General features: G+C 48.2%; 1 protein-coding gene across 4 annotated transcripts in view; it reads left to right on the top strand.

Annotated features, from left to right (window-relative positions):
* Positions 1-27911, top strand: part of FGF12 (fibroblast growth factor 12) — a 230333-nt gene that overhangs the window by 103502 nt on the left and 98920 nt on the right. Inside the window, exon 1 of one of the 4 annotated variants that reach the window (XM_042797259.1) lies at positions 23913-24954. The exons of 2 other annotated variants lie outside the window; for them this stretch is intronic. In XM_042797259.1, the coding sequence (XP_042653193.1) occupies positions 24756-24954 (199 nt within the window). In that variant the 5' untranslated portion in view covers positions 23913-24755. Of the gene's footprint in view, positions 1-23912; positions 24955-27911 lie in introns of those variants that run through there. One more of the 4 variants, XM_032986845.2, reaches the window with a different exon arrangement.

The raw sequence follows: 27911 nt of genomic DNA, 5'->3' as shown, positions 1-27911 counted from the left end.
GCATGTTGTTTGATTTTGGTTTTGAATTAATTCCGTATTAATACTGCATGCCTGTAGAGCAGCCAGAGCTGTAGGATAAAAATTTGTGTAGAAAAGGTCTGGGCTAAGAAAAGATGTAACAGATATACAAATACATGTTTTGCTCTTGCTTCTACCTGAAAGTCCCCGCGGACTTAACTCGATCCTTATGATTCCCTTCCAACTCAAAATATTCTATGATTCTGTGACTTGGCTGGAATCAGTTACTTCTTATAACCCTTATGGACATGAGGGGTTTTTACGCTTTCATGTAATTCAGGAAACAAATGCATCTATGAGGCAAAATCCAAGTCCGTACCTGCTTCTCCTCAGTCTTGTGCCCAAACCCAGCACCTCCTGGTAGCAGCATATTCCTTCATAGGAATACACTGAACCAAAGCTAAATTGGTGGCTAGTCCTTCTTTCTCCAAGCATTTACACTTGCATCAAATGCTGATGTAGCTGAGTAAACAGGACCTCTCATGGGAAGGACTGTAACATCTCTGAACATGAGCCAAAATCATTTAATCATAAAGAGATAATCCACTAAGTAATTTGAGCCCAACAGTCTGCAGGGCATGGGGGATGCTTTCTGGCTCTACTCCCAAAGATTAAAAAAGTTCTCTAGAAATTGCTGCCCTAGTGAAGGAAACAGAGGGGCAATGGAATGCAGGTGATCTGTCACTGTGGCTCGTGTGATACGGAGCTGCAGTAACTCCATGGCTTTGGCTCTGGTGATCAAGCACAGTTTCCTCCTTGTTTCTGGGAAGTTGGATGGGGATCACGGTGTGTGATCCAGCAGCAGGTGGGAAGTCCCTGGTCTCTCTACAGACATCTCAGGTGGCTACATGGGCCTGTCCTACACAGCAGTTCAAAGGAGGTTTCTGCCTTTTGCGGGGCCTTGAAGGATATTTTCAGGCAGCCCTGCAGGAAAACTACATTGCAGCAGGGCAGCCGTGCCCTTTGGATGGCGTGCAGGGCGGTGGAGAAGTTTGTCAGTAGCCCAGTGGCAGGATGTTTGTCAGTCAGACCTACAGATCTTGGCAACTGCCTGGAGTCCCTTAAACTGCTGAGAGGGGGCTGATAATGGGAGAAGGGAGAGAGACGTGGGATGGCAGTATGGTGGGGCAGGGCCTCCCTTAGCACTGAGCACTGCTGCAGTCCCGTTAAGAGAGCAGGGCACGTTTGTCAGCGGGGACCTAAGGGCTACCTGGGAGTAATCGCCCCTTTTGGTTGCAAGAGAGTGCTTGCTGTTCCCCAGTTCAGAGGCGTGGAGGCAGTTGTGGAGGTTGTTCCTCTCTGTTGAAGGGGTTTTGTGTTATGCAGCTTTGGGTGAGCTTAGGTCAGCAGTGACAGCCTCCTTGGAGGCTCTGTCCCCGAGACCTGACCAGCTCCTCGTGGTGCAGAGCTGGGACCTCCAGCCTAGGACTCTGCCACCTCTGTCCTTTCCTTGGGTGAGTTGCCTTTGTGAGTAATGTCTCACAATGATGCTGTCTCCTGGAGTGTCAGTTAGCCATTGCTGGACTCATTCCTCTCCTCATCTTTCCTGTATTAGTATTGCTTTTTTTTATTTTTACTTTGGGATGTTTGCACTGAATTTGGGGTGTGCAGAGCATAATTTCCTGTAATCTAGCTAGGCCCAGCAACAGCAGCAGTGGTGATGTGTTCATCACATAAGGACATAGCCAGAACAGCCAGTGTGCTGGTGTAAGTTATGCTGCAGCTCAGGCATTTTATTTTTTCTGCTGTTTTCATTATCCAGGATAAATAGATTATAGTTAAATGTGCCTAGTTCAGTTCAGTAACACTCCACCTCTGACCCATCCTCCCTGGGACTTTTCAGTTAAACTTACATCCCATAAGAAGCACCAGGATTAGTCATGTCTTAGACTGTAGTTAGTATTCTTCCAGTTACTGTCATCCCCAGAAAAGAAAAATTTTGAGCAACCAGCTATTTTCAGCCAAGCCCCTGATGTGCCCAGATTCTACCACTTGAAGGCAATGTCAGATATTTTCTGACATACTTGGACAAAAAAAAGTGTGGCAAATTATTTTCTAAAAAATATTCTTAACTTGGTGGCTATTGTTTCTTCTGTACTGGATTTCAATTTCTACTTATTCTTGGAACTAGCAAGATATACATATCCAAATCTGCCATATAGTTTTTCAAACTATAAACTAGTTTAGATGTATGTATGTGCCTTTTATTTTAATGATAACCCTCAGCAAGTTTGAAAATTAGCAATATGCTCTCATAGCTATTCCTGGAGGCATCCATAGCCTTAAAATATCAGCCCACGTTTCTGTCTTTTATTTGCTTGTTGTTTTTTGCCTGTACGGTAATATTCGTACAGCAAAATAAGGATCTGAAAAGAGCACTTTTATGTAATTTGTGATACCTGTTAAAGTGCTTTGGATACTTATCTGAATGACTCAGTTGTTCAAAATTCTGTGCTCTTTCTGATTTTTCTGACACTGTGCAAATATTTACATAATTGATGTAGGGAACCAAAGTAAGTACAATATGGGGAGCAGAGATGCAGATGGGGAGTATCTTCTGTGAATTCCTTTGGTGACCAGGAAAGAGGAGCCCATCAATCCGATTTTGAAGAAGGTCCTGTCAGAGCTGGACTGAACTTGAATGTGTCTTGGTACAGTTCCATAGCAAAGCAAAAAAATCCCGCAGCGAGGCAGGCTGATGGAACCCTGCGGCCGGCTCCCCCAGCCCGCGCAGGAGCAGCCTCCGCATCTCCCGTCTGCAAGCTGGGTCTGGTCAGGGTGGGAGCAGCCACGGCTTTAAAAGGTCCCTTGCTGGGTTACAGTGCTACTTGTGCTCACCAGCCTCACCTGCAGCAAAATCCAAGATGCATATGCGGGCAAAATACAGCAGATGCGTATCGGGCAGAACATGGGATCCTTTCCTGTCTGCTTTCCAAAATACTTGCCGTGCTTTTTTGTCTCTGTAGTTTCCAGTTTTTCATCACCTGCAAGCCACTGGTGTTTTCTAAAGGCAGGAAAGAAAAAACCAAAACAAAACAACAAAAACAAACAACAACAGAAAAAAACAAACACACGCACAAAATCAAAACCAAAAAACCAACAACAACAAAACAAACCAAACCAAACCAACGAAAAAAACCTGCCTTCTGATTACTGTGTGTGCTGTGGCTGCTGGCACCATGCAGGCCTCCTGTGGGCATCAAGGCCAATGCCATCCCCATCATTACCCAGCTGGTGGGCAGCTGCTTTCTGCAGAAGCTGGGAAGGGCTGAGGCTCATCAGCACACAGCTGCTCTCCACGAACATATGCTTAATTAAGAGGTGAACTCGCTGCCTGCTCTGCAGCAATGGGTACCTAGGCTCCTTTCAGACAGGTATTTGCTTTGCCAGGTGCTTATGCTTTTTAAGGGGTCTGAAAGCGCTGTTGGTTGTTTGTGCAGCTGCACTTCAAACCCTGCGTGTCAGGTGCTGTTAGCATGCAGAGCTGCCAGCTTCATTAAGGTAATTGTGCCCAAGGCCTTTCCTTCCTTCTCCTGGTTTAATGAGGAGCCAGAGCATCCCCTTGTTGCCTCCCTGTGGCTGCTCGGCCACATATGTTGAGGGTGCTGCTGCCATCCCCTACATCATCCAGCACTGGGAAGGGGAAGGAGAGCTCCGAAGAGCACATTTTGCTGCTTAAACAAGTATCTTGGCTTCTAAAGTTGCAAAGAAATTCGTCGCTCCCTTTGGAACGCTCACCCCTATTAGAAAGCCACAGAGGTTTGGAACCCCTCGTCAGCGCTTCCCTAAGCCTCGGTCTCTGTCAGACAAATCCCTGGCGGAGCTGGCAGCTGCGGCAGCCCCAGCTGGGATAAATGGGCCATGCACTCTGCAGCGCATCGGTGGCACGGCGGCGGGGACAGATTAACCCTCTTTTGCAGAAGCGGTGCAGCACTGGCAGCTGAGAGCCCCTCTCCCTGGGGGGTGGGGGGGGAACAGCCTGAAAATGGGCACGTGGCTTGGGGAGCTCCAAATACCCGTGCTTAAACAGAAGTCGCTTAACATATCTGCCAAGCCTGGCCTGTTTTCTTTCTCTGCACCCGTCCCAGGAATGCCTTTTCCACAGGGAAATGCATTTTCGGTGCCCAGTTTGTGACTTATGTGACATCTTTAGTGAAAATGAACATATCTCCTGTAGCATTTCCAGGTTTCTGGGTCTCAAGAGGAGATAATAAATGGGGATTTTAGCTTGCAGCCCCAGGATCTGTCACTAGGGAGTTCACAGAACACCTGCAGAAATGCACATCTGTGCCCCGATCACGGAGCCATGTTCTTATGCCCAGCAGGTTTCCAGCTTTTTCATTCATTAAAGACGATTCAGGGTGAGGACAATTAATTATTCATTAATAGTCATTTTGAATTTTCACTGGCTGCAAGAAGGTGCCTGTGGGACCACAGGAAAACACGCATGGCAGCAAGATACAGGCTTGCTCCATGCCAGCACCCTGGGTCAGAGCCCCCAGGAGCCTGCCAGACCAGCAGCTCCTGCCAGGCCAGTACCCCACTCCCCAAGGGGCAGGCAGGCAGCACCATGCCAGCCTGCCAGGAGCTCGCAGAGGTAATGACAGGAAAGCATGGATTCTCCAGGGCCCCCAGAAGCCTACTTGGGTTGCTGTGCTGTGTTGCAAAAAACAAAACTCTCCCAGACCCATGTTTTTCTAACTGGGCAGACACCCAGAGGAACCAGGGGCTCATTGCACTGCAGGACATATTTTTCCCTGCTGTGAGACAGAAACCACCAGCTCTGTAAGGTGAGAGGAGGAGAGGGAAGCCCACAGCCAGCTTGTATTAAAGGATATGATAAAGATACCACTGTGGTTCGTGCCTAAAGGAGTTTTAGGCAAGCTGGTTTGTGTACTGTCAGCAGCCTGGCTGCTGAGGGCGATACCAGCCCATGAGGCTACACTGAGCTGCAGGCTGTGTGCCGGGGTTGTCACCAGGATGGGAAACGTGAGTGGGGCTTGGTTTGCTGCTGGCAGCCCCTCTGTAAGTGCCCAGATTTCAGCATGTGTAGAAGCGGCATTTGTGCTTCTTGCTTTTGGTGGAGCATCACGTGCCTGAGCCAGGGTCCTGCTCAAGTAAAAGTGGCTGCACTTATGGCTGTTCACATAGGTGTAACAGCCATTGGCTGGGAAGTCTTTGTAATTACTTCGCACCAAGAAAACTGAAAGAATCTTATAAAATGAAACTATCTCACAGAAACCTTAATTACTTCCCCTAGCATAAAGCTAACATGGTAGAGCACTAGCTGTGTTCTTTTTGGGTCATTTTATTCCAAACTGTGCTAATCTTATACCTGTACTATGCCCAGGGATGTGCTGCAGGTACACACAAGGCTGTTCTGGCTGTTCTTTACACCTTGTTCAAAACAAAATCTATGAGAAAAATTGCTTAGAGGAGAGCTCAGTGTTGGCCCACCGAGACTTTGCAGCATCCTGCGTGTACTTATTATTTGCTGTGATCAATGACACTGCAAAGGCTGTGTCCCAGGGTAGGGAATGGCTAATTGTATAAACAGGCTATACTGGGAAGGGAAATAGCACCCAAGAGAGAAAGTTGTGGTGCATTAGAAATAATGGGCTCTATCAGTGTGATTTTGTTGGGCAAGGTAACCTCAAAGATTTATTTAAATAGGCCAGAGATGTGAGTGCCTGCTACGTTCTCACTTTGTAATACATTTGCCCGTCAGCGAGCAGCTAGCAGTAAAGCCACTGCCTTTTACAGTGTATGTTCATTTATACCAAGGCTCTGCAGTACTTGTTCTGTGGTGAGCTAAAGCAATATCCAGCACCTTTCTCTGTGTAGGAGAAATGGGTATTCAGACAGGAATAGCTGCATTTGTGGCTTTTTTCTGTTCATTTTCTGCTAATTTTGAACATCATATGAAGAACAAATATTGAATAGATGTTTCCTGAGAAAAAAACTTCTAAGATTTGCCCCTGTGATCTGTTCTTAGTTCTTGCTGTGGAGTCAGGATGTGGGATCAAGAGGACTGTGGAAATTTCCTTTTCCCAGGCGAGCAACTAGCCAGTACAGGACAAACCCATTTTATTCTGCTAAAGTGGAATATTGTGCTTGACATTAATGCTGTGGTAGAAAGCTGTATGCAGCTTATTTCCTACATTAATTTCCTATTTTATAGGACAAATTACAAATGTTAGGCTTGCATGACTGGCAGAGCAAGAACTGCTCAAGGCAACATAAACAAATAGCTAGGAATAACAGAGGGAGCAGGAACTTGCAGAACTTGCTTGCAGACAAATGAATAAGCAATACAGCTAAGGCCAAACTAGTTAGCTAATGTTTTTCTTCGTAATCTGTGCACCTACATTACCCTGCAGGTTGTAGTATCTGGAGCTGATGTGGTAGTACATCTGTGTGGGTGGTGTCCCTTACTGCTTGGCAGTATACCCAGAGGCACTAGGTTTTGCTGGATGTATAGTCAGACAACTAAAGTGCAGAATGTAAGCATCCCAGCTCTCACCATTTGTACAGGATAACCATGCTAAAATGGATGGTAAAGGGGCAAAAGCTGCCTCCATCACTGTAAATTTTATGTATGAAACAACCGCAGGTCCAGACTTGGGCAGCTGCCTCCTGCTTGTGACCGAGCTCTGGCTTGCAGCGAGCAGGAGTGAAGGAGTGTGTAAGAAACTGTTGTGTCCCCGCTATGGGGTAGAAAAAAAAAGCACTGAAACCCATGTGGTCTCTCTGATTAGCTGTAAAACAAGGCCAGGGTGTTTAATGATGCCCGCTCCAGGGCTCTGGTCAGCTCCTGACTTGGCTGCCTAGGACTTGCTTGAAAATCCCTGGCCCCTTCGCTGTGCTGTCCCCTGGCTGGGCCGCAGGGACACTGCAGGGTGTTCCTCCACACTGTTAAAGGGGTGATTCGTTCCACCTTGTTGCTGGTTGCGTTTCCAGTGGGGAGTGAAGGTGACCTTGGTACGTGCTCAGTTTTCTGGAGTCTGTAAGATTTGTGGAGGCAAGGGGGCATTTCCAGTGTCAGTTACAGACCTTTGCATTTAGCAGCAAGCAATTCTAGCTCAGAATTTGCACTTACTAGGTACAGAGCACAAGGGCTGTGTGCTGCAAAGGGGAGAGGCAGTTTAACTTGGAGAACAGAAGGTCTGGGGTTTTGTGCAATGCTAAAAAGTTTGGAGGGGAGGAATGAGATTTGAAACAGTCCAAAACTCCAACAGAAACAAACACACGCTAACTTGTTAAAAATACTTAGAAAAAAGCTTTGGAGTAAAAGAATAGGCAAGCATCTGACTTGCAGAGAAAAACATTTTCCTTGCTTTCAGTTCCTACAAGTTTTTTTTTTTTTTTTTTTCAAACTAGCCCAGTGAAATGGCACAAATTCACCAAATATTCTGGTCAAAGCACATGGAGGTGTTTTTGTTTTGTTTTGTTTTTTTTTTTTTTTTGAATGTGGAGCTGATGAGACATCGCTTCGCTGACCTGGTACCTGCGCTTCTGTCGCGGAGCCGCCAAGGGCTTTGCGGAGGCTCAAGCGCCGGGTGTTCGGAGGAGGGCAGAGCCCTGCCGAGAACGCCGCGAAGCCGGCCCGCCTGATCGGGGGCAAGAGGGGCGGCGGGCAGGCAGCGGGGCGCTGGGGGTGCCGGGGCGACTCTCGCCTTAGCGAACGGCCCGTCTGGGCCCGGGCTCCCGTGGGCTGCCGGAGCGTGGGCGAGCGCGTCCCCGCCAGCACCAGGTGGCAGTGCTGCCGCGGGCAGAGCCGCTTCATCGCCCCGCGGGGCCGTGGGGTGCCGGGGCGCGGGAGGGAAGCGGCCCGGCTGCCACCCCCCCCCCCCCCCGCCAAGGACCCGCAGCCCCCTCGGCTGAAGGTGCCGAGCATCGCGCTCTCCTTTCACTAATTCGCAGGGCACGCGTATGCGCCAAGTTTGAGCCGAAAGTGTGAATTTCAAGCTGCGGTTCGACAAGAAGCCCCAAGCTTGCGGGGCTTGAGCCCGGCAAGTTTTACCGGGGGGGGTGCGGGAGGTGCCGATCTGCTGCACGCAGCGATCCGGGGCTGCACGTTCAGCCTGGAGGGCAGCGGGGGGGGGGGGGGGGGGGGGGGGCTACCTGCCTCTGGAGCGGACCCCTCCTTTCCCTCGCTCCTCTTCAGCACTGGTGCGCAGGGGAGGATTTCCTGCCTGCCAGCCGCCCACGTCCCTCCAGTTGCCCCTACAGCAAGTCTTGGCCCCTGGGAAAATCTCCTGGGGCAGCTTTGCCGCCCGGCCGGGACCCAGCCCCCTGCTGCAGAGCGAGCAGCCAGCCGGGGGGTGCCGGCTCCAAGGGCGAGCGCTGCCAAGCTCCCAGAGCGGCCGGTGGGGGTGTTGGTGTGTGGGAGTCCCAGTTTAAATGAATAAAGGTCTTCCAGACAGCTATAAAACACCCTCCTTTGCATTCACAGTCTAGGTGGGTTTTTTTCCGTTTGGTTTTATCGTTGTGCTTTTTTCTTTTTTTAATCTTTTTTTTTTTCCCCTATGTTTTTATCTTTTTTTTTATGTTCTTTTTTTCATGTTTTTTTTTTCTTTTATTCTTTTTCATGTTTTTATTTTTTCATTCCTTTTCCTTTTTTCTATTTTTATTTTTTCATCCTTTATTTAATCTTTTTCTATTTTTTTTATTTTTCTGCTTTTCCCTTTTTCTGTTTTTTAATTTTATCCCTTTCTGTTTCTCCCCCCCCCCCCCTTTTTTTTTTTTTTTTCTTTTTTTTTCTTGTTTCCCCTCCCTTTTCCCCTGAGTTGGGGGGGTGCGCAGGCTGCGGAGCAGCAGCGGCTCAGCCACCGCAGGGCGGCACTGCCGCTCCGCAGCCGCCCGCCGCTCCGCTCCCCCCCCCCCCCCGGTCTGTGTGCTCCGTAGCTTTTTTATATGCTGTTTGATAATTGGTGCATTTTTTGCAAGCACTTACAGACTGGAACTAAAGAAAGAATGAGAGAGGGATGCTTCAAAAAGGGCGTAGTTTAAGATCAAAATCATTAGTGGTGTCCTTCCCATGTAAATTCAGGGGTGCACACACCTATCCGGACTGATGTAAGTAGGGATTTATATCCTAATCGTTTTAAATCCATGAGGGTTTGATTGTGGACCTTCAGTGCCTCTTACAGCATAAAGAGTACAGGACAGGTCTGCTGCTGGAGACACAGGAGCAGGGTGGTTGTGTGTCTTGGTGCGGTGGAGGTTCGTGGTACGTGGTCAGCACCACTGTTGTAGCTTGGTGACATCTTTTCCCAGTTTTAGAAAAAAATACATAAAATCATAACTTGAGGAGCTTTACTTTGTTCCAGATCATCATGTAGTTGCATTTCAATTTTTTCCGTGAGACGAACTCCAAGATATTTTGCAATGTGCCCCTCCCCCCCCCCCCCCCCCCCCCCAAAAAAAAGAGACATTGGAAAGTTTAAAAAGTTTTGGGTTTTCCTCAGATCTAACATTTAAAGAGTTAAATAATGTAGAAGAGAAACAAGATAAGATTCAAGCAAAATAAAAATAGTTCTGTGAACCCAATATTGGTTTCCATTTTTTTAAAGCCATTGTAGGAAAAAAACATGGCTCAATGCAACACTATGTACTTTTTACTCTCCTTACATGCACCAAAAAAAAAACCAAAAACCAATGCAGAAAATTTTCTGGAATTGCATATGCTGAGAGCTTTAATCCTACAACCCTGTGGGGCACAGTTACTCTTGCCACGCTGCTGTAGTTGGGTTCCTCAGTTGTTTATGCAGGATGGAAAAGAAATCTTTCTGAGTGGGAAACATCTCTCTGAAGTCCTGGTGTTTCCCAGGAGCTGGATGGAGCTCCTGCAGGACCGACCCCTGCTCAGCATGCTGGAAGGACAGGGCTTCCCCAACACCCATGAGCAGTGTCTCTTAGTAGTCAAAATGATTTTGTTGGTGCAACCCTGAGGCCTGTGGGGGTTTGGGTGGGATTAGCAGGGCCCCACTGCTCACCCGGTGGCTGCTGGGGCTTGACATCTCCATCTTCCTGGCTTCTGGGCTGCCCAGTTCAGGTATCATGGTACTGGGAGTAGAGCAACTGTGGTGATAAAAATTGAAGTGCCGGTGAAGCAAGGTGGCAACCTTGTCATTTATAGCAGTGCCACAGAAATCCTGCGAGCTGCAAATACGCTGGAAGAGCTGGCGAGGGGGGAGAGTGTGGCCAGGGGGGCCCAGGCTCCTCTGCAGCAGCAGAGCCAGGCTCTCTCCTTATGGCCTGGCAGGGGGAGGTAAGATATGACAGGGCCTCAGCTTGTGGTGGGGAGGAGTTGGGCTGGATGCTGAGGGGATGCTATGAAAGGTGTCAGCTGGAGTGTGTTGGCCCTTCCTGTCAGCTCCACCTGTGTGAGCGTGGGGTAAGTGGGTGCCCCTCCATCAGCACCACTTGCCTGTATTTCTCGAAAAATCTCATCCTGAAATGCATCTGCCGGAAAGTATCTTTTCAATCTTTTTTATGGTGAAGGCACACAAAAGCAGTATCGTTGCCCTCATTTTACGGGTGGGGAGGAATTTGAAGTGTGGGGAGGTAGGTACACGCCTGTGGGCACTCTGCGGGTTGGTGGTGGATGTAGGAGTCGAAGTGAAGCCTGTCACCTCGGTGCTTTGCTCTTGCCATTGAGTATGATCTGCAGTGCTTGTGTCTCAAATGCTTCAGTGCTGTGAATCAGAGAGAAAGACTGCTTTAAAAACAGGCAGTCTAGTTTTAGAGCTGGCATAATCATAATTCCTATGCCACTAGGAGGGTGGGGGGGAGGAGCAGATAAAAATTAGAAAATTATAATTTATTACAATAAAAGCCAAAGTGCTAGAAGCCAAAACTGTCATTGTAATGTGAGCTCTATTTTGATAGTGTGCTATTACATCCTATAAGAGATTGAACACACGTAATATCTTGGTTGGTAATTATCTGATTTGTGATATGTAGCTAATGTGTATTTGTTGTTCTGTTGTACATTATGCAGCAGCAATTCATTTCTAAACAACACTAACTGGTAATATAGCAGTTCAGTGCAGAAATTACTGGCATAAATGTAAGTTTTACTTAGGCTGAGTAGTAGCTAAATTGAGGGACCAGAGAATCCTGGTCAGGGGACATCTGGGGTGAAGAGCTGAGGTACATCTCTCCCTACTCATCCTTCCAACAAAATACCCCCCACCCCAGATGATACTGGGTATCCCCAAAGTATCTGGCAAGCAGAAAAGGCACATGCAGACAGATGTGAGTACCAGCAGGCCAGGGTACCCCACACGTGGGAGCTGACAGCCCTCCTGTTCTGGAGGGAGTCTGTGGAGAGCGGTGTCTCTGCAAACTGCACCAATCAATAGCAGAGATCTGCAGGAGTGGTTTTCAAATTAGATAAGCTTTGGAGCTGATGTCTGAATGATAGTAACAATATAAACACTTGACTGAATGCCCTCCTGTCATTGGATCCCTAACAACACTTACATAAAACCATTTGTATTTTATGATATTTTATTTTCTTTCTCTTTATTTAACGACACTGATGAATAAAAAGACTCAATAATTGCTGTTGCTTACTTCAATTCATCAATTAAATGAGTTAAGGCTGTTAGGTTAGATACATTTTAAGAAGGAACAATTAGCAAAGGTTACAGGGAAAGTGCTCATTAAAAAAACCTACTGGGTGCGCATCAAATGTTTTCCCATTCTTACAGCACTAGAAACGGATTTTTTTAAAGATTAAAAGTATTGGTGCTACAGATGAGAGAAAGGGTCTCTTGGCTTATGTTATTGCAGGCTCCATCTTTTCGCAAATGCGTGCATTTGTCATGCTGTCTTGTCACAAATGCATGCAAAAAGCCTCCTTGGAAAGGAGGGAGCAGGATGAGAGCAGAGATGTGCCTACTGGTCTTATTGGAAGTGTCTTGCTCCTCTGATCGCTAGAAACCACGTCTAATTTCTAGTCTAAATTTATTCTTGGCCAGTTTCTACCTGTTTGCTCTTGTGCCAGCATTGTCCTTCAGCTTATCTGTCCTCTGGCTGCTGTAATTTATGCCCTGTTTACATTTCTTTCTGCCTGGGCAATGGAGAGCTATGAAACATGTCCATTCTGCTTTAGTTTGTAGCCGGTTTCACTTTCTTAATAGCTCCAGTGCCAGCGTCTCAAGCAACACAAGGGAGCATCCTTTGTTTTAAAAACTGTCATTCAAGCAGTACAATATTGTGGACATATTTTCTGTTTGATTGAAGGTTTATGAATGCTCCATTTTTTTTTTTCCCCCCACAAAATTGAGAAGCCAGGCCAAATTCAAGCTGACAGAGTTCATGTGAAATGGTTAAATAAATAGCCACAGAAAGAACACTTTTCAGACCCCTACATTGTGCCAGGGGTCAAGAAAGAAAGGTGAGAGGATTGCATTAGCTGCTGGAGCCAACCAAGTGCAAATAATAAGGCTGGGAGTAGCACATAGCCTTTTCTAGAACAAATGCCTGGTGCCTGTCTCTTATGTCAACCATTTTTTTTTGAAGGGGAAATTTGCAGGAGTCAGTCTGGCATGTTTAATTGGGGTGAGAGTTGGTGGATGCTGCACAGGGAGCTCTTGCACACCCCACGTTCAGCACAGAGCATGGGTGGTGCAAGAGGATGAGGCTGGAGCTTGTGGGGGGATCCCTGGAGCATCAGTGAGTTCTGGAAGTCTGGTTCATTTATGTCCGTTTTGATAATCCCAGCCCACGGTTTTCAGCTCATGACAGTTAAGACTTGCTGATGAATAAGCAAGGACCTGGAAGTTGTTGAAGGTAATGAAGTGTCTATGAAATATGCTCCTTCACAAGGACATGTTTGTGTTGCATATGCTCCTTTTACTGCTACTGTCTTCAAGCTTCTTTACCTGCATCTTTAATGAGGAGGCAGACACTGCCCTGGTAGCTACAGTTCTTCACACTTAATTTCCTAAGTGCCTGAATTTGTCATGAGGAAGTTGCTGCAGACTTAAAAGTAGCTCTATTTCTCAGTCGCTTCATTGTAAAATCAGTTTTTTCATGTGGGGGCACCTTCTTGCACCCCACATTTTGCAGCATTTGAGCTGGGCTGGAGTGGGTATTAGCGGCACAGGTTTCTAGAAGTATCTGCTATAATGGACTGAAGAAATAATGTATTTGTCTCTTAACACTGAGAAGGGAGCATGTATTATTGGCATTTAACGAACAGAAAGATCCCCAAAGCCAAGCAAATGGGAGACAAAGCTTGCATGAGGCTTATGAAAACAGGGGAGAGAGAACATCCTTGAAGCCAAGTCACAATTAACCCTCCCATGCCGCTGACAGGAGGCATAAGCCATCCCTCCTCCAGGCTAGAACTGCCCAGCACATTTTGCTTTACTCCCTTTGGGTGGGGAGGTTTTTCAGGAATTCAGGGCCTCTGGGGCTGCTGAAGACAAAGGCACCAGTGGGACCCACCTCTGCAGAGGAACAGGGACCTTGGGAGCTAGGTGGCTCCATAAAAATAATTTTGTCCATCCTTTTCCCTGATGCAGAGGATCTGAGAGTGTGAGAGTATCAGGATATCAGCCCCTCTGTTGCCCTGGCCCTCTTTCAACTCTGAAGGATGCTCTCTGGGCAGAAAATCCCAACATACCTCTGCAGTTAATAGATGGCTGGTCATCTGGAGTGCTGACGATCTCCATTGCCGTATTGCCACCTGTACCCAGCACAAACCCATGTTCTCCTTAATTACTGACAAAAATGTCTCTTCAGAAGCCTCCCAATAATTAGTCAAGTACCCACTTAAGTGGCTTTTAATTTAGGCTCCCCACCCCCACACTTGTACATTTTCCGATTGCCAAGCATAGCTAGTCTTATGTATAACCTTCTGTCAAAAGAAAATACACGTAACTTGCCCCCTGGTTTATACTACCTTGCCTGAACTTCTGTGAGCCCATAGCACCTCAGAAGATGGTATTTCCAACAGGTTAGAGCAAGGGCATTCAGTCATAATGAAAGATGAAAGCTTTTATTGTGAGTTTCCCTACATCTGACAACACTTGGCAACACTACAGCACTTTTTGTTGGAGTGCTGCTGGCTGCCTTGCCAGCTCGTCTTGTTACCAGAGGCTGCCCCTTGCCCCCCCGTGCTGGGGCAGGGGTGTCACACAGCAGATAGCAGCCCCGGGAGTGCCCACGGGCTTCTGTAAATGCGGTGGGGCAAGGATGAGCCACAGCCATCGTGCTGGGTGCCACAGGAGGGGCAGCTGACACTGTCCCTGGGGCAGTGGGGAGGGAGCATTCCCAACTTTGCAGCTTTCTTTGCGGGGGTAGAAAGAGAAACTCAGGGGATCTTGTCCTCTCATCCTGAAGGACCCAGCTGCATTCAAAAGGGAAGGCTTTAGGACATGGCTTTGATGGGTAAACAGAGTCTGATCCCTGTTTCTCCATGCCTGATAGAAAGCATTGCTCTCTCTGCTTGTTTCTGCTGTTTTACCGGGGTAGTCTCTGAGCACCAGATTCAATCAAAGACTTTTTTGTAGCAGGTTCTAACGGCCCTTTAACTGAATAATGTTTTCTGTGTTATGTGATGGAATAAGACCAAAGAGACACTAACCCTTTCCCTGAAGTGGGAAAAGAAACATGCATATGAAGGAGGACAGGCAAGCATGTCCAGAGAGGAGGAAAGACATCACACTGTAAGAGAATTCCTTTTCCAAGTCAGGAGCTGTAGAGATATCATGAATAAAGGATCCAAGGAAACAGGGTTGCCCAAGTCCAAAAGCTATTCTTGGAAAGCCCTAAAAGAGCCCTACAAAGTGGTTAGAGACACTATTGCAACTTCTGCTTTAAGCAGTTCCAGAGTTCAGCAGTTTGAAAGCAGAAAAGGCCAAAACTGTAATTCATGTCAGAGACACACGTATGAGTGATACAGGTTGGGAGGCTGTGATGGATGCCTGCAGAAGGAGCAGCCAAACAAGCGGTAGTGGTGCTTTTTTCCCTTGCAAAATGGCACTTTATCAAAACTGTGTGAGGGAGAAAGGAAATAGTAATTTCAGAAAATCCCATTGCACAGGGATTTAAAGACCCAGTTTCATGCTGCTGCTCTGCTTAGTGCAAAAGCAGAGACTTGAATCTTGGTCTTGATAGTGGTGAGACCACCAGTTCTACCGCAGCAGTGTGCTCTCTTGCTCTTCTGGCGTTTCATAGTGAGTCCAAAAGGTCTCATTTTCATTCCTTGTGGGGAAGAAACATAACTTTGAACCCAAGATTTTCTGCAAAGTGGGTTTCTGTTCATATTAGCTGTAATACTGACTGACACCAGGTGAGTCTCGGAAGTCAGGTGAAAGGCACTATTTGTGATTGCACAATCTGGTTTCCTGCTTTACTCAAGTCAGGACTGCACAGAGCAAGCCCAGTAAGTCCTCTGTGTCAGGTATATCAATAGGGCAAGAAACTTCTAGATAAGTGGGATTGGGGTTAGATGTTAGGAGGAGCCTTTTTCAGCTACAGGTGATGCAGAACTGTGTTCCCTAGGGAGCTGTGGGATTTCCACTGCTGCAGGTCCCTAAGAAGGGATTGGACCAACCTTGTCAGCGATGATGAAGTTACTGCTGGCACAGCACAGGGGTGACCTCTTCAGGGTCCTTTGTACCCTGTGCACTATGATATCAGCTCATCTATTTTCGAAAGAGGTTGGCTCTTAAGGTGAAATGATAAGGAATCCATCACAATTCTTGCCATATAGTTCTCTTGATGAATTATATTTGCTATTAACAATAAACATGAGCCTTGCCTTGACTCATAGCCTCCAGATCTCATTCTGACTTTGCTAGATTGAAAGAGCCCCTCCTTTAGAAAATGTTCTTACTGAGAGGTGAGAGATTTATCAATCAGGGCCAAGTCTTCTGTGTCATTCTCTTGGATATAGAGGATCTCAACCATTTTTTCTTCTGTGGCCAGATTTTCAGCAACAGCAAACTATCAGTGGCCACAATATTAACAGACTAAATACAGTTGGGTGCCAAGAGTATTTTCACAGGCTGGCTCTGTGGTAATCCCCTGTAGATGTTCTTATTACTGCAACAAAGAGACTGAACTGCTCAAGTCTCTCAGTATACCCCTATTCTTTGTAGACCTCAGAACCTCTTGGAGCTATGTTCTGATCCCTGCCACTTCTGAAGTGTGGCGACCAGACTTTGTGACTTCTGCAATACTGGTGTTTGCTGCACTAAGTACAAATGTGACAGGGCATTTCTGCTTCTGCTCTGTATTGCTCCACATATGCACTCATGGGCTTGGGCTCTCCTAGCTGCAGTTCTGTGGAGAAAGCTCCTGTTCAGCTGTATCTCTCTCATGGTTCCCAATTGTCAGAGTCAGTGCTTCTTGGAAAAAAAAAAGTGCCCAGTCTTGAAGTAACACAGACAGCACAGTTTATCCCCAGGGGTTTGATCTGGCTGTGCTAAAATGAAACTTTTTACTACAAACTCAGTTTCCACGTCAGTTCAGTTTAGTCTCTGCACCAGACCTGCTGCAATCAACTACATTAGCCTTTGTATCCTTGGTAAACTTAGATTTTCTTGCTGGCCACTGATACCTTTTTTGGTGTCTGGATTGCAGTAGCTGTGAGGATCCGATGAGAGAAGACATGGAATTTAATTTTACTGGGGAGATAGAAAAGTTGATTTATAGCTGGGGAGGGAAATAAATTACTTGCAGATAGCAAGAGGTGTCTTTGGAGTCCAGGGGTATGTGGGGGAAGTGATGTATTCACCTAGATCCTTTTACCCAGCACTTTAGGTCAGCAGGGGATGAGATTGTCTTCAAACCTTGTCCTAGCTGTACGACAGCTGTAATCTGATATTTACATTTAGTGTTGAGTATGCCCTTGCAGTATGCGGGAGAAATAAGCAGGTTTGGTAAATAAGATGCAGTCTGGATGCATATAACATCAGAGGCATCTTGAGGGCAGGATTAATGTCCCAGCACTCCTGTTCTGCAGATCTTGATGGCAGTGGGAATACCAGGTTTCGTCAGAATCACTGCATTTCCTGCAAGCTCTCCAAACTGCAAGGAGCCTTTGCTGAGTGACAGAGCAATGGGCATTTGAAGCATCGCTATTCAGACGCAGCAGGATTTGTGATACGACCTGGGTCAGGCTGCAAATTCTGGGCTTTTTATGGACTTGGAGGCTGGTTGAAGGGACAAGTGAAGTTTGGGGTCAGGGAACTTTCCAAGGCCTCTTTAAGTCTGGCAAAATCCAATATGTGCAGATAGAGAGACTTCTGTGTCTGGAGGGTGTTTGTTATGTTTCCTTGACAGCTTCTCTCCCTCCCCTCTTGGCCTACACCAATGGAACACGAGTGCATTAAGGAGACTGATGTCTCCAACCTCCAAGTCTTGACTTGCTGTGGAGCAGACAATCCTACATCCCTGCTGGAAGAACATGATAGCGGTGTCTTTCTCCCTCCCTTCTTTTTGTCATTCTCAATCACATAATCGGGTTGTTTTGCCTCAGCCAAGATCTAATCAGGAAGGATCTGTTTGACTTTCAGCAAAGTCAGCTTGATGGAAACTTTAAATTGAAAGGCTTTTCCCGACATGCTTGAAAACGGTTTTGGTTGGAACTGGTGTCTGGCTGTATGTTTACAACATGAGGTGGTTTCAGAGCCTGAACAGCTTTCCTTCCTCCCAGGGAGGAAGGAGAAGCATGGGTAGCCCCTTACACCTCCTGAGCCCACGCATTTAGAGGCCCTTGGCCTGAAACTGCATTGTGGAGTCACTCTCCTCTCCACCCAGACCACATCACCTTCAAACAGGTGAGATGTAAAGCTAGACACAACCGGGTTCAACATCCATGGGAACTGGGCACCTGTTGCATTGTTTAAACTGTAGGGTGGAATGGGCTATGGGTTGTCATCAAATAGGATTCCAAGAGAACGAAGGGGATGGCTGATCTCTCCTAGGGAGGAGAAGATTGTAGGAGTTGTCTTGCTCATGAAAGTGCCACTACTCTGAGTTCTGAGGACTAGGTCTCTGCTTCAGAGAAGGGCATGCTGCATGTGTATTCAGTCTCAGGCTCACAACTGGGGTTGTTCTGTGGTGGCTGTTGCACCTGTTTCAGCCTAAAGCTCCTGCTCTGCATGAAAAGCACAAGGGCTGTGGTCTTTTCCTCTTTTGTACATGCTGTGAATGCAGATGTAAGACCTGGGATGAAATCTCAAGTCCATGCTTTCCCTCCCCTTCCAGTTCCTTGCAGTTCCCGTGGCTTAGGGTAAAAAAGTCCCTGAGGGGATGGATGGAGGGAATTGCTGTATGTTAGAAGAAGCCCAGTGTGGAAGAGGAAGCAGAGGGAGGAAGGAAGGGAGGCAGCTGTCTGTCCTGTCTTTTAAATTCAGCCGCTATAGTACAGGCAAGAAGATACTTGAGTCTTCTTCCTATATGCTTAGGTGGGTGTTTCTAAGCCTGGAGCAGCTGGTTGGCTGTGTGTCCCTTGCTTAGGAAGAGAGGGCTCTCAGCTCTTCCTTGCATGAGGTTATCTGCAAGTAGAGTACCAATCCTTTCATTGTTCCTTGACTGGAGACCCTTCAGTGGGGCCTCCTCCATCCGCTGCCTTAACGACTGAAGTTCTGGGTGGGCACCATCACTGGGCAGGTGTTTGCAGGCCCTTTCCCTTGGACTCCTGCCACTAACAAAGCCACAACTGAAGCACATCACTGCAAGGACAGTGGTTTCCCAGGCATGATTCATGCCCTGATCCCATCGGGGAAGGCAATGGCAGGATGGCTGACGAACAGCACGGGTGGGGTGGGGTAGTAACAGCAGCTTTGTGATAAGCCCATCTTGAACAAGACCCAGGTCTTGCTCTGGCATGTGGGACAGGCACTGACCTGTCTGCAGCGAGGTCTCTCTTCATACATGGGAATAGTTTCAGATGCCCCCAGCTACTGCTCCTTTTCAGGCTTCGTTTAGGGGAGATGACTTTTGCAGCAAGGTATAGGCAATAGAATTGACCCTAGATAGTGTACCTTCCTGCTGTTCCCAGTGGGTCCTTCCAGACACCAGGAGACAAAGCCTATTTAGCCGTACCAGAGGCTTCCTGAAGGCAAATACATCATGGCATTTTCATTCCTAGACAGCCACAGTTGCCTTCAGTGAAGTAAAGCGTTCTTGTGTTCCTCTCCTTTCCACCTGGTATAGGCAACAAGTTACAGAGGAGAAATAAAACCTCCTGTTAAGTAGAAATCCTCTCCTGAAAAGGAAAAAAACAAAACAAAACAAACAAATATATGAACACATAAAATTATGGATTTTTCTTTTTCTAGGCTCCAGCTGATTTTGCTGTGTTGGTGCTGCTTGTGGCCTGTTTTTTTGCAGTAGTGGTTTCATTCTGCAATCTGCGTAACTGCTTACCTGCCGCTTGCTTTAAGACACAGACAAGCCCAACTTCTCCCAGGCTAGAGCTGTTTTTAAAGACACTGTGTAGGCTAATGAATACTCCTCATGATGAGTTGCAAATTTTGTTTTAATTGAATCTTTGAAGCCAAAAAAGGGGGTGAGGGGGGCCATTAAATAAATTATTTTAATATAGCAATCAGATGATGCAGGCTCTTCTGTGTTTATTAAAAGGCCTAGTCAGCTCAGAGCTCAGCTGTGCGAGAAAAGCCCAGAAAGCCAGCCAGTTTTCGTACTCTGCTGCTGTTTTAGGGCCAGATCTCTCTCCCTAAACAGCATATCTTTAACTGGCCATGTGAATTCTTATTAGGCATCCAAACATAGATATAAAGCCATGCATTGTAAACAGAATTACCCTGCACATAAAATGAGCAAAATACTGTAAGGTCTTTTCTTTTCTTTATCAGGTTACACAGGCATATTTCTTTTTAAAAAGTCCACCCACGCAGAAAGACTGGGGAATGCCAAAGCTGCATGAATTTTAATTATGCTAGACATGCAACAAGGGGCTATCTTGTAAAGAATAAAGTTAATAAAACATGGATATGGGCTTAATTCTGCTTAATAAGCAGCCCTGGCAATGCACATTTTAGATGTAATTTACACAGCGTGGAAATTGGGTACAATTCTTAAGAGGTGCCTGCATGCAGACTTTCAAACTCAACAGTGCCTTCCTATTGGAAGAGATTTGTTGCTATGCTGCTGTAAAATGGTGAATTAGGCCATTCATAATTATTGGCCAGAGACAGGCATCTTTCTTTTCCCCTTTCAACTACAGCAATACGCATATACATTTTAAAGTGGTATTAATTTCAAATCTCTTCTTTAACTTTCATGCATGCATTTTCAGCAGCTATGCAGATAAAACAGCAAAAATCCTGTATACACTTCTATCTGTGGTTAGTTCTGAGTGTGCAGAATTAGTAAAGCAGAGATATGCCTAATGACTGAATCCACAGAACATAGCCCATGGCTTTTGAAGGCTCTATGAAAAATAAACAGGATATTCTGTTAGCAACCCTGCGGGAATTATTGCACTTCACTAAGGAAAGATGCCAATAACCTCAGTTTTGACCTAGATAGATTGTTCTGCTTAAGAAGGTAAGAGAATGAAATTCTAGATCTCTTCTCCGTTCAAGCCACCAAAGCCCTGAAATTCAGCCAGGCTTTCATTTTAAACCTCAGCACTGAGGACAGAAGAGTTTATTTATCAAGTGAACAAAGCCTCAGAAATGACGGTGTCTTGAAATGTTTATATTGGCCTCCTTCCATAGATAGTACCTAATGCATAAGCTCTCCTGTATGCATAGGGTGGGGATATTTTAATAAGCACTGTGAGTCTGCATCTCCCAACAGCCATGGGGAGTCTGACCCTCTGCCTGCTTCTGTGTGCAGGATGGGGCCTTTCTCCACAAACTGCAGGAGGAGCATTGTCATACCTCTCCAGCACGATCAAAACACTGTCATTCTTGTTCATTTTATGAATCAGTACTATTCTCTCCTTCCCTCTTCATAGTGTGCCCTGTGCAGCTTTCCAGGCTGGGACTGGAGGTGAGGAGGGAGCCCAGGGGAGAAGAGGCTGGGAAGAAAAATTGCCCTAATAATTATATAATATAGATATTATTATATTAAATATAGATAGATAAATATGTTTAAAAAAATATATGTGCCATAAGGAAAAATGCCCTATTGCCGAGTTTGGTCAAATGATTCAGCTTCCATTGGTGGCAATGAGGAATGCAGCCCCTGGATACAGCAGGGGCTAGTTGGTATTGAACAGCATAGACTGCACTACTCTCAAAGAGGAGTAGCTGATACAGATGAAAATGAGAAGTGTTCTGAGTCTTGTTTACCCAAATGGAATTTGAAGGGAGAGAACTTCTACTGGCAGAGACAAGAGCATATGGAGGCTTTCCTGTTTCACTTGGCAGCCCACCGAAGGTAACGTTTCACCTGCAAGAATGATAGTGCAGGAGCATGATGAGGTTGGCCTTGAATTCTCCAGCTCAAGACAGCTCTGGGCTTGGTTAGTGTTTATAAAAGCATGGGGTCTTCAGAAAATTTTGTGAAGTTGGGGCATAATCCAGCGTGGTGCAGAGCAGATGCGCATGCCAGTAATGTTACCAGAAGTTCATGGCACCGTGCTGGCATTCAGAACCAAACCCTGTGGGCTCTTTGGCCATCAATAAATAAAGACAGACCTGTGAGTTAGCAAATGCAACATTATATTCAGTTTCATAAGCTCTGCTTTAATTTAATTTCATCACTGCAGAAGCAGAGACCTGGAAGAAGCATTTCTTCTTAGAGTTGCAGCAGCTCTCCTTTCAGATCCACACATCACCAGAAAAAAAGAACAATACTGTGACCAGCTTTATCACTGATTTAGGATCATTTTTAAGTTAAGAGCTACTGCTCCTAGATTACAGCTACACAAGAAAACACATTAGTCTCATGTCATAATAATTGAACCTTATCTAAAGGGGGGGGGGGGGGGGGGAAGGGGGCAAGGGAATAAAACAGCATTATTTCACCAGAGATTTGAAGACTACAGGCAAAAAAAAGTATCTCTATATAGAGATGGCAAACCTCCTTCTCGGGGGGAGGTATCAGATTTGCTCATATCCTTTGAAGATGAAGCTTTGGATAATTCACTGGCAGTTCAGACAGTGATTCTCTGATTGCAAACAGCTTTCTTTAGGCCATGCCTGTACCTTGTACTGCAACATTCTTTGATGTCAAGTGAAATAATCCAGCAGAGAAAATTAAAATATGAAGCATTTTAGTTACAGGAAAGGGAAGAAAAATCTTTATTGATTGGGACAGGGAAATCTGCTCAAAAAAGTTGGCAGCAGTTAAAAAGAGATCAACAGCCAAATGTTTATATCTCCCAAATGGTTTTGAGTACCTTCCTCCCTTGTTCTCTCCTGGTGATCCTGATTCCACCTCGTTTTGGCATGCATAGGGATTAAGAGTGAAAATCGGGAAGTAATGCCAGAGTTTAGTTAATCTTTATGGACGTAGTGGGTGGTTGTTTCAGTTGCCTTTTTTTTCACCAATACATTAAAATAGTTTAGAGCTCAAGTTCTTGCAGTGAAGTAGTTAGAAAAATTATTTTGCTGAAGTTGGTAATTCCCGGGGGGTGTCACCACTGTGCCCTCTTCAGCTGGGTACATGCTTCACCCCTACACCTTCAGGACTGGATTATTCTCGTCCTGCCACTGGCACTCACCAAAGCGTAGCTGGGGCAGGTCTCCCCTCTCCCTCCACCCTGACCGCTGTACGCTCCCCCAGGTATCTTGCCCATCACCTCCTGCACGTACACTCCTTAGCTGTTACTTGAACCTGAAGTCTGGAGAGCCCCATTCTGACGGCTGCAGCAGCAGTCACTTATCTGGATAACCAGAGCTGTATTTCCGCACCTTAAATTTTGTTCGGTGCAGGTTCTGTGGCTGGAGATAGGAGGGGAGCGCCCGCGAGTTGGCCCGGGCAGAGCATCTGCTGGTAACCTGGGGGTCTTGGGGCTGCCCTAACCAGGGGCAGCCCGGCGGCGCCCACCGCTGCAGCCGGCTCGCACGCTCCCCCAAAGCAGGCACCGACCCCCGCCCCGGCAGCGGAGCCCTTGGGGTGCCGGGGGCCGCCGCCCTGTCCCTGCTTTCACGGAGAAGCAGAGCAAGCCCTGGGGGTGCTGGGGCGCCTAGAGCGCTGGCCGAGGAGGGGGCGGGCGGGGCTGCGGCTCCGGGGAAGCCCGGCTCCCCGCGGGGGGCGGCGGCCCGGCCCGGGGGCTGCCCGGGCAGAGGGGGCAGAGCCGCCGCGGAGCTGCAGTTCCCTCGCTCTGCCTGCGCGATTTTTCTCATCCGAACCTCGATCACGTAGGATTGCGTAGAGGAGGGCGAGCGGGAGTAGCTGCAATTCTCCCGGAGCCCAGCTCCCGGCCGGCCCCGTCGCTGCGGGGCTCCCCGCCGCCTTGGCAGAAGCCCCGGCGCGGCGTGGGCGTCCGGGAGGGGGCTTTCCCCGGCCCCTCCCTCCCCTCTCCGCCCCCCTCCCGGCTACCGGGCCGGGGCCGGGCCGGGCGATGCGGGCGGGCGGCGGGCGCGGCTCGGCTCCTCCTTGCCCCGCCGGCGTCGGGCGGCACCGCGGAGCATCCTGAGCCCTGCACGGAGCAGCAGCAGCAGCAGCAGCGACAACCGCACACCCCCGCCCTCCTCCTCCCCCTCCTCCTCCTCCTCCTCCCCGCCTCACATCGCTCCTCCCGCCGCCGTCCCCGCCGCGGCAGCTGGGCCCGGGGCCGCCCCGGTGCTGAGCGCTCCGCGGCCTCTGGCCGAGCTGGACGATGTGGGTTGCTGCCGTCGGGGAGGGCCGCTGCCGGGGCAGAGGCGGCGAGCAGGGCTGGGGGAGCTGCGCCAGCCATGGCGTTGTGAGCCCGGGGTGCCGAGCTGCGGCGATGTGAGTCCGCACCCGCGGCCGGGGCGCTTCTTTTTTTTTTTTTTTTTTTTTTTTATTTCATTTTATTGTATCGGGTCATTTTTGTTTGTTTGCTGGCCTGGTGCTTTTCCCATGACTGCTTTTTCCTTCCCCTCCCGCCCTCTCTGAGAGCGGAGTGGGGAGGGGGGGAAAAGAGGAAGAGGAGGAGTGCGAACAGAAATGCAGCGCGGCTCGCCCTGAGCCGGGTCGCGGGAGCGGAGCGGAGCCGCGTCCATGTGCGCGCACTGCCGCGCCGCGCCTCGGAACCACCGCGCTGGGGCCGGGGCTGGCCGCGGGCCGGGGGGGCTCTGACTCATCCCACGGCCCCTCGTCGGAGGGCGGCCGGCGGGAGGAAGCGCCGCCGCCTGCGCCCGGGCGGAACGGAACGGCACCGCGCCGCGGACACCCGCGAATCCTCCGCGGTCCCCCCCACTCCCCCCAGCCCCTTTGGACACAGCTGCCGCCGGCGGACCTTTGCAAGCGGGGCAGCCGGCTCCCGGATTTACAAGGCGGCGGGGGGGGGGGGGGGGGGGCGGGCGGGGGGCGCAGCCTGCCCGGCCGGGGGGTCTCGCCGACGGCCGCCCGCGCCGGGGTTTGCGCTCCCCGGGGACAGACCCATGGGCGGCGGGGTCCAGCGGCCAGCCATGGTTGTTAGCCCGGGCTCGCTGCTCCGCCTGGCCGGCTGAGCCCTCCCCGGCGCCGGGACTCGGGGCTGCAGCGCGTTAAGCCGGGGTGTCCCCGTCCCCGCGGGGCGCGGCGGTTCGGCCCCAGCGCGCCCGGGCGGCGCCCCCCCCGGAGCAGCGCGGAGCGGCGCGGGGGGCCCATGAGCGGCGATGGCAGCGGCAATCGCCAGCTCGTTGATCCGGCAGAAGCGGCAGGCGAGGGAGTCCAACAGCGACCGGGTGTCCGCCTCCAAGCGCCGCTCCAGCCCCAGCAAGGACGGGCGGTCCCTCTGCGAGAGGCACGTCCTGGGGGTCTTCAGCAAAGTGCGCTTCTGCAGCGGCAGGAAAAGGCCGGTGAGGAGGAGACCGGGTGAGTACGGTGGGCCGGGGCCGTGGGGACCCGCTCCGTGGGGTGTGGGGCGGCCCCGGGGAGGGTTGCGGGAACCCGGCCGGCCCCACCGGGTACCGTCTGGGGACAGGCTTGCTCCGCGCTCAACTTTCGGCCGGGTCCTGGCAGGTCCCCTTCCCTTGGTGAGGTGGGTGGGCACCGACCGACCTGCCGCCAGCATCCCTCCACCACTGCCTGGAGCAGGAGCAGAGCAGGTCCTCCGGCAGGAGAGACCTAGCGGCTTAATCTGTGCTAGTTTAACCCAGAATTGTATTTTTCCACCTCCCTGTAGATACGCTACTTAAACAGTCTCCTCTTATTTTCTGCATAGTGACAAGGAAATCGATAAACTTAGGATCAATTAGAATTGTGGCTATTTGATAACTAAATCCATCAAGTGTTACTTCACGAACGGAGTTGCATAGGGAATTTCATTAGCTTAGAAGGCTTTCTAGATGGCAGCTGCACAACTATTCCACCTAATACTGAGCTTGCAAAGACCTGGAAATGCTTTTTAGGGTCATCATTTTCTTTCTTTCTTTCCTTTATCTTTTTGTGCATGTGTGTGCTTGGTTCCTTATGGAAAACTTCAGACCTAGTGTACGTGTTGCTCACATTTCCACGATGAAGTCCCACCACCCACAGTTTCAGTTCTGAGCGGTGCTTTGTGCTCTCAGCTGTCCTTGGTAGGCGTGTGAACTCAGTACCTGGGAAGAGTAGGCCCTCCATGATTTCTCAGTGGGTTTATTATTTACTTCTGCCTTTATTTTCTCACTGCTAAGGTAAGAAAACAGAGATTGGTTTGAGAAGCTGCTGTGAACGTGTACTTTTTTCAGGTGCTCATTAGTATTGGGGTTAAAAAAGAGAGATACTTGTTTACTCAGCTCTCTGGGATGTACTATCAACCTGTGTAATCCTCCCATGTTTTCCATATACATGAGTTTTTTCTTTGTTAATTATTCTCTTCATGAAGCCCCTTCTCCACATCTGAAGTCTGTCAGTCGCGACTGTACAGCAAGGTGTCAGAGCTAGCTGACTCTTCTGGTCCGTAGATTGAGGTGTGTGACCTATAGTCAAATGAGGAACACAAAGAAATAGGGGGGAAGCATCTCACCATAGAAGGCCACTTACTGTTGTCAACAAAGGGGAAAGAGTAATTGCTCTGGATTGCTGTCAGCACTCTTGATTCACAGGCTTTGGGGCAGGCACTGCATTTAGCTAGCAGAATGCTTCAAGACTTGCAGTGCATGGGTTAGGCTATGAAAAACACTCTTTAACAGTCTGTTTTAAAGCAGTTACCAAAAAAGGATGCAAATTATCTGAAATATAACATGACTTGAAATATTTAAAGGGAAAAAAGGTTGCCTCCTTTTTATTTTTTTCTTTTTCCTTCTTAATTTATGGTGAGTGGTAGCTTGCTGGACCATCCTCTATATTAGCCTGTGAGCCCAGACCAAAAGATGGCTCTTGCCCAAAAAGTATGGTTGTTTTGTCTCAGGACAAAACCTTTGTAGGATATAATTTGTAGAATCAAGAGTCAGACCTGGGAGTCTCACTGATGAAATCTTTTCCCGTTCTTCTTTCCTCCCCACCTCCATCTGCTATTGAATGAGATCCCTCAAGGACTAAACGGGCTGGGAAGCCTAGACCTGTTACCTAGATCTTAAGAAGCTTTGTCTCATTAAAGTTTGAGTGACTTTTACAGCAGGTGTGGTCAGTGAGGCTTTTTGCTGGTCCTACCACAGCACTCCCAGCTGCACAGGTCCAATTCTGCTTCCTTTGGTCTCACTGAATGCCTGTGAAGAATCGATGAATTGTAAGAACGCCCTTAACTTGCCTGGACTTTCATATTGAGGAAGGTGTTCAGTAACTTATAGACCAGAGTGACCAAAGGAAGACTTCTTATTGACTTAGAAAAAGGATCAGTGTTCCTCAGCACATGTAAAAACAGAGCTGTTCAGTCTTTAGATCTGTCAGTCACTCGTAACCAGTACTGTATTCATTTTATACAATTAAAGATGTAGAGGAATTAAGTTGCTTTGAAAAAAATTCAAGCATCCTTCCTAGGCTGTGGACTGTGCCTGCTTCAGTTCCCTATATCCATCTTTTAAATAGAGATTTAGTTCACTGGTACATCCTATCCCTGGACTCATGTGCCACTGGCTTTGCTGCTGCTTGGATTGTTTATTCAGGGAGTGTGTTGCACCCAAATAACTTATTCATTGCAGAGTTGCTCTTCTGCATAGAAAATGACATGCAAATGAATTGAAACTGGTTTAAAGAAATGTGCATACATTGTGCAGTGACCCGCAACTGCAGTGATTATGTCTACTTAATGATACGCTGGCTCAGTAGTTTGCAAGTCAGTGAAAGGAACGTGAGAAACATACCTGTTCAAAGGGGTACAATCCCATTTGGAAATAGTACGGTGCTAGGGCAACTACATCTACATTTTCAAACATGACCTCGTTTTATGGCTATGGGGAGTAACTCTAAGTCAAAATACTTAGAGTGATCTTCATCTGTAGTACTCCACAAGCTCTACCAAATGGGGAGGATTCTTCCCATTTTACAGAAGGTGTGACCAAGGCACGGAGCAGTTAGCTGACACAAACACTTAATTCCTGATGCTTGTTCCAGCACACCGTGCTTTGGGCTCCCCACTGCTCGTGAGCATACGATGTGGCAATGGTGGAGCTGTAGCAACTTGAACCATGACAGAAATATAACTGATGGTGGTTTATGTTCCCTTTGCTCGTTGCTTTTGTAAAAGCAACCGTGTGAGCTTATGTCACTTTGTGTTTTTAATACGTGACTCAAACAGTGCTGTAACTAAAATACTCAGTCAAGATGTGTGTGAACAGAGTTACTTTGCACTGGTTGGCACCTTGTGCTCCACTTTGCAGCCTGTGCAAAGCAAGAGTGAAATACTCCTGCTC

The sequence above is a fragment of the Tyto alba genome, unplaced genomic scaffold, assembly GCF_018691265.1.
Source record: "Tyto alba isolate M040663 unplaced genomic scaffold, T.alba_DEE_v4.0 Super-Scaffold_10, whole genome shotgun sequence".
Taxonomy (NCBI): Eukaryota; Metazoa; Chordata; class Aves; order Strigiformes; family Tytonidae; genus Tyto; species Tyto alba.
The sequence above is the reverse complement of the archived record's forward strand: the minus strand, read 5'-3'. Positions and strand labels throughout refer to the sequence as shown.